This window comes from Tachysurus fulvidraco, chromosome 2 (assembly GCF_022655615.1).
Source record: "Tachysurus fulvidraco isolate hzauxx_2018 chromosome 2, HZAU_PFXX_2.0, whole genome shotgun sequence".
Classification (NCBI taxonomy): domain Eukaryota; kingdom Metazoa; phylum Chordata; class Actinopteri; order Siluriformes; family Bagridae; genus Tachysurus; species Tachysurus fulvidraco.
This window is the reverse complement of record NC_062519.1, coordinates 25934332-25940825: the sequence shown is the minus strand read 5'-3', so window position 1 is coordinate 25940825 and position 6494 is coordinate 25934332. Positions and strand designations below refer to the sequence as shown.

At 38.6% G+C, this 6494-nt stretch overlaps 1 protein-coding gene across 8 annotated transcripts in view; it reads left to right on the top strand.

Annotated features, from left to right (window-relative positions):
* The window catches only part of patj (PATJ crumbs cell polarity complex component), a 120604-nt gene that overhangs the window by 102489 nt on the left and 11621 nt on the right, over positions 1-6494 (top strand). For 7 of the 8 annotated variants that reach the window (XM_027169911.2, XM_027169910.2, XM_027169909.2 and 4 more), the window contains 7 exons: positions 1-103; positions 1743-1826; positions 2333-2526; positions 2941-3088; positions 5173-5259; positions 5765-5891; positions 6397-6434. The exon at positions 1-103 is cut by the window's left edge and continues 4 nt beyond it. In XM_027169911.2, the coding sequence (XP_027025712.2) occupies positions 1-103; positions 1743-1826; positions 2333-2526; positions 2941-3088; positions 5173-5259; positions 5765-5891; positions 6397-6434 (781 nt within the window). The remainder of the gene's footprint in view (positions 104-1742; positions 1827-2332; positions 2527-2940; positions 3089-5172; positions 5260-5764; positions 5892-6396; positions 6435-6494) is intronic. The other variant, XM_027169913.2, reaches the window with a different exon arrangement.

Here is a 6494-nt window from a genome sequence, read left to right as displayed (position 1 = left end):
TGCTACGTGTCCCATAGTACCAGGGCAGGAGACTGTTATCGAGATCTCAAAGGGCCGCAGCGGGCTCGGCCTCAGTATAGTCGGAGGCAAAGACACACAACTGGTATGGGACGCACCTGACCAAGCATATGGAACACCTTCACAGTTTAATCCAGAAGTATTCATAGTATTTTTCACTGTATTTTTGCAGTATTCAACTTTTACCCTAATTCTGTCTGATTCAGCTGATCTGGGGCTTTGGGGCTTTATTTTAACATTTAATATAAAAAACAGCATGAATAATATCTCCATAATAAGCATTTCTGGCTTGTTTTAGATGCAAATGATATTTTTTCAGCAAACCAGAACAAATCTGTATGCTCACAGATGATTACTGTTGATATTTAGTTAGTATGACAACTTGAGCGAACTGTATAAATTGATACATGCATTGGAATATCCAGATTTTTTTTTATTATAGAAACTAAATTGCTGATGGTTCAGATTTCATCCAAATGTTGTCATTTGTTTTGATGAACAACTGGATGAAATCTATTACAGTTGAACGATTATAAAGCAGAGATCTAGTGTGGAGCAGTGTTTACCTATAATATCCTATACTGCTTTAATTAAAAAATATATTTTAAATTTTTTTAAATTTTACATTTTAATTAATTTTTTTTAGGTGTGCTATTTCACATTCTCTCCCAATGTCACTGTGGGTTTCCTCTGGGTTTTAGGGTTTCATTCCAAATACCCAAATACATGGATTAGTGCCAAGATTGTCCCTAGGATTGAACAGGATAAATAGGTTTGATGAAGAGTAATCCAGACCAGCCTTTATTTTCTTCTCCACCTGAAATTATGTATAGATTCTGAAAATCTCAGTCATTTCTATTTTATATAGAAAGTAGGTTTTGTTTGTCCAGAACCATCCTGCTGAGCCGTTCTTTCTCCACGTTGCTGTATGTAACGGTACATGTGCCTCAGGCTTTTAGCGGCACACAGTCACTCAGCAGCACTCAGTATTCCACTCATTCACCGTTGTGGGCCATGTGGCCTTGCAGAGTACCTGCTCTGATCTGACAGAAAAAAAGCCCCCAGGTATTCTGACCATTTCATCTGGAAAAAGCGAGAACTGTTTCTGTGTTTCTTTACCAGATTATTGTTGGGTTTTTTTTGTTTTGTTTGTAGTTTTCTCTTAGATTTTTTACAAAGCAGTTGACTTGTTGTGTGAAGTACTTCAGTTACAGAAAACCACTTCGGATGTTTAGGAGCTGATAATTAAGGTTTCGGGATCTGAATCGGTTTCAGAAATGAAAAAGTGCTATCATTCCATCTCTCAAGCCAATCGTGTTCAATATAATAACGATCAGTGGATGATCAAAACATTAAACCTAGCAACAGAAGCTGCATGCTGAACTATCTTTAATTAGCTGATGTTGTGGGGAAAAAAAGTGATTATTCATTATAATTGATTATATTTCTGCATGTTTGGCTGTTGTTTAATAAATCAATGAATATGAGTGTGAGATACTGGAAGCCTTCTCGTCTTTACCTGTGACTGAGCGAGTTTTAATAGTCTTCACCATTTGTTTGAAGCTATTTATTTATTTATTTTAAACCTTTCAAAATGAATAAAAATAAAAAAAATAAATAGCCTCAAACAAATGGTGAAGACTATTAAAACTCGATCAGTCACAGGGAGTGTAATTCCCCTCACACTCACTCTTCCCCCTCTCTCTCACTCCCCCTCGCACCAGGATGCTATAGTGATCCATGAGGTATATGAGGAGGGAGCGGCAGCACGGGACGGCCGACTGTGGGCTGGAGACCAGATACTGGAGGTGAGAAACTAGGGAGAGAGAGAAAAAGGTTTTTCTCCTGCTCCTAAAAGAATAAGTGGTCTAGGATTTATAACAATTGAAGAAATACAAAGTATACAGTAAAATAGTTAAAGAACAGGACAATAATCAAACAGGAATTTGTCTCTAAAAGCAAACCTCTCACTGAGGAACGTTTGATCTGCTGCACACTGAGGAAGTGCTTCCATCTGCTGGATAAATGTAGTACTGCAGCCTGGTTTTAGGCCCCAGGAAGTCAGGCGTATTAAAGACACATGTTTCTGCAGATGCTGTGTAGCACTAATCCGTCATTAGCTACAATGGCAATATCACAGTTACTGTCTTGAACTTTTTACCTTTTCCACTCAGACAAAAACAAGCTGTTTTTATTGTTTTGTTTTATTTTTGTGTTGTTGTCTTTAGTTCACTGTATACCCCGTAGCAGCTAAAAACTTACATATTTTGTATTATCTGATGGTTTCTTTGATACCCTCCGCTGTGTACTGTAGGTAAATGGCGTGGACCTGCGCAGTGTAGCTCATGAGGATGCCATCGCGGCTCTGAGGCAGACTCCTGCTAAAGTTCGTCTGACGGTTCTGCGAGATGAAGCACAATACCGCGATGAGGAAAATCTGGATGTGTTCTCTGTGGAACTTCAAAAGAAGAGCGGTCGTGGTCTTGGGCTCAGCATCGTGGGCAAAAGGTATGTGGCTAGTGTTTCGGAGTTTAGCTCCACTCCATGCTTAGGGATTAGTCTAAATGATGCGTTGGAGCAATGCTGTTATTATCTCAGAAAGGCCAACACGTAGTCCTGGGAACCCCATTAGCACTTCTGGGTTTTTCTCACTCAAACCTTGAGTCAGTGATGTCTAAGCAGCAACAAAACAAAAACACATAGGGCTAAGCAATGCAATATTCTGAATGGAATCAAATCTGAATTAAATTTATGTTAAAATTTTGTACATAATAATTAATAATGTAAAATCATTAGTTATGTTTTTTTTTCATTCTTTTTGTTTCTATTTTTTATTGACAAGTAACATTGTTTTCTATAAAGCGCAAAACATTGTTCGGTTTCACCTCTTTTTATTCTCAATCTCCTCTCTTAACTCTGTAGGAACGGCACAGGTGTCTTCATCTCTGACGTGGTTAAAGGTGGTGCAGCTGATGTGGATGGCAGGCTCATGCAGGGAGACCAGATCCTGTCTGTGGATGGAGAGGACATGAGACGAGCTTCTCAGGAGACAGTTGCTGCTGTCCTTAAGGTAAGCACAGCCTTAAAGTCTTAAGCCCTGCTTACAACACAGCCAGTGATAACATCCCACAGCCCATGCAGGATTAGAGGAGATTTAGTCAAAGCTGGGTACGAGGAAGCTGCTAAAAACGGCCACATGGTGTCACCAGTGATGTGTGTATGCTGAGGATTGTCTTGTTTCGATGGGGTAACCATGGATATCAAATATAAATAGGAAACACAGATTGTTCATTATAGTGTGTTATTCATTTATTTTAATATTTAATGTGATATGAATCAAAAAGGTTATCAAATCTTGTGTTACTGATATTTATATTAACTAATTAATGAATTAACTAATTACCTAATGATCTGCTCTGCTGATGGAGCACGTATTCTCGTCAAACGTGGTGTTTACCGGCATTTTGAGTGCTATATTGTTACATGACATTGACCTCAGTTGCAGTCGACACAAACTCATCAATCACATATTGTATCATACATCAGATATGCTGGATACATTAGAAATAGAGAGGAACTGGAAGGACTGAATGTTCAGCAAAGTCCTGATTATTGAACCGATTCATTAATAAATATTACACTAAAGATTGCATGCTGTGATGCACAGTTACCACTTTGGACTATGTGTACAGCATTGCAGCATTGTTCGCATATTTATAAGCACATCATGTGTGTATCCGGAATAAATCCAGTATTGTCCACTAGGGGGCAGGACAGGGCAAAACCGCATTTCAGATTAGGTTTCCAGGTGGACCTGCAAATTGTTAAAGGAAGCCACAAACGGATCCAAACTTGCCATCATGTAATATCTCAGGAATAAACCATGGCAGAATGGTTTTAAAAGGAATAGAGTTGTTACTATAGAAACTATAATGTATTAAAATTGAGTGTATTAGTATGAATTTGTGATTTGCATTACAGCTGGCACTTCTGCTGTTATAAAAATAAATAAATCAATCAACACCTTTTAATCAGTATTGTTCAAATGGAAGATAACTTTACTAAAATAGTAATAAAATAGAATGAATATATATATATTAAGGCAGCACTTTGTATACTTGTCTTACTGTTAATTCCATTTTTTTTTGGCACTGTTTTTATTTTTTTAGTTTTAGTACAGCCTGACATTTTACCACATTTTGTACTGTTTATGATTGTGTATGTGAAGAATGAAGTATGAATTTGATATTCTAATTGAGAAATCATTATTGTTGTGGTGAAATACATTAAAAATAAGACTAGTTCTTATGGTGTAGTGTTGAAGAATAAGAAGGTCGGTTTATGGAACATCAGTTAGCTTTGTATGGAAAATTATGCTAATTCATGTGCAATGATGAATATATTAATGCACGTTTAAAGGCAGGTTTAACTCACACAGGTACTACTTAAGATGTTTCACATTATGGTGCGCTGGAAACACGCTTCATATTTCCTATAGTACATTTTTGTTGATGTGCACAAGCTGCACACTAAAAATACACAGACAGACAGGCATCTTATGTATGCATAAGTAAAATCAAGTCCATCTTTGTCCTGACATGGACAAGGCAGCTTTTTTTTTTTGTATAGCGCTTTTTACAATAGACATTGTCTCAAAGCAGCTTTATAGAACATAAACATAGAGCAGAAGGTGAACATAATTAATGATAAAGGAAATAACGAATAATAAAAGAAATAAGAATTAACAGAATAAAAATTCTAGATTATTATTAGATATATATAGTTCACAATGTGTATGTATTTATTCCCCTATGAGCAAGTCTGAGGTGATACAGGCAGCAGTGGCAAGGAAAAACTCCCTTAAATTGGTAAAGGAAGAAACCTTGAGAGGAACCGGACTCAAGGGGGAACCCATCCTCATATGGGTGACACTGGGGGTGTGATTGTAATATACAGTCAGTTAAATGTTGTATTGGTGTAAGGATCATGGACTTCGGATCTCCTTAGTATCTGTGTAAGAACTCGCAGCTGCTGAGTTCTAACACAGTTTGGGTTTAAGAGTAACTGACTATGACACTGCCATACGTCTGTATGCGTGTTTACATTAATACGTGAGTGTATCAGTCACACACCATGCGCTGTGCCCTGATGCAGTGTGCAAGGGGAATGGTGCAGCTAGAAGTGGGCCGGCTGAAGGCTGCCTCTTGGATCTCCTCCAGGCGCACCTCCCAGGGAAGCCAGGTGTGTAAATCAGAGCTGGGATCCTCACTGCACTCTCTTGAATCTGCATGCCCCCTGTTTCACACACTCTAAACTCTAACCACTAACACACCGAGCTGTGGAGCTGTGCACTGTTTAGATACTGCATGATCAACCACGGGACTCCATGTTTTCTGATACTCAATGTACAGCACTCATCCCTGTTATACAGCAGTGTCTGTGTGTGAATGTGCTAACATGTCCTGGCTTTGGAGTCTATTGTCTGTTAGAACAGGCCATTTACCTGTCTGAGTAACTGCTGTGTGTGAATCTGGTGTGTGTGTGTGTGTGTGTGTGTGTGTGTGTGTGTGTGTGTGTGTGTGTGTGTGTGTGTGTGTGTGTGTGTGTGTGTGTGTGTGTGTGTGTGTGTGTGTGTGTGTGTGTGTGTGTGTGTGTGTGTGTGTGTGTGCACGCATATGTGTAGCAAGTCTGTTTGTGTATAATATTTTACCTTCACGCTCATTCGCTGCCCTTATTTTATTTCCAGATTCATGCAAGTAATATGATTAATAGCAACCCTTTGCCCCCTGTGGCACCTCCTACTGCCCCACAAACCAGCCAGTTACCAAGCAGCATTAAGAGAACTGGGAACGAAGCCAACACCAAGAGCTCTGGTACTGGTCTGCAATGTGTCACCTACATACACTGTACACCTGTACATTCATGCAATTATCCAATCAAAGCGAGCGTGTGTAGTTGTAAACGTAGAAGAGTTTTGATCATTTAACCTTGTAGACCTTTTATAGTTTGTTAGTTTCTAGTGGTTTTTAATGGTCTTCTGATTTTTAAGCCGACCTATAAGACTGCTGTGATATTCACATTTCCTGCACCTCATATTAAAAATCAGGAAACCAGAAAACACTGATCTAGTATTCAGTATTATCTCACGTCGAGTCGAGTCGAGTCAACTAGCTTTTATTGTCATTTCTACCATATAAAGCTGATGCAGTACATAGTGGAATGAAACATCTTTCCTCCAGGACCATGAAAGTATCAAGAGTTAATAAAATAAAACAGTGAAACATTGACTTCTCATTTTTCTGAGCATATAGAAAAATCTTAACTCATAAGACACAGATTTGTGCTGACTTTGTTTTGTGTGTTTTTGTGTCATTTCAGTAGTTGAGACCGGTCTACGCACAGTGGAGATCACTCGTGTAAGACCCCAGTCATTCTTTCTATAAAGCCTTCTAACTATTCCTTCTAAACACAAACTG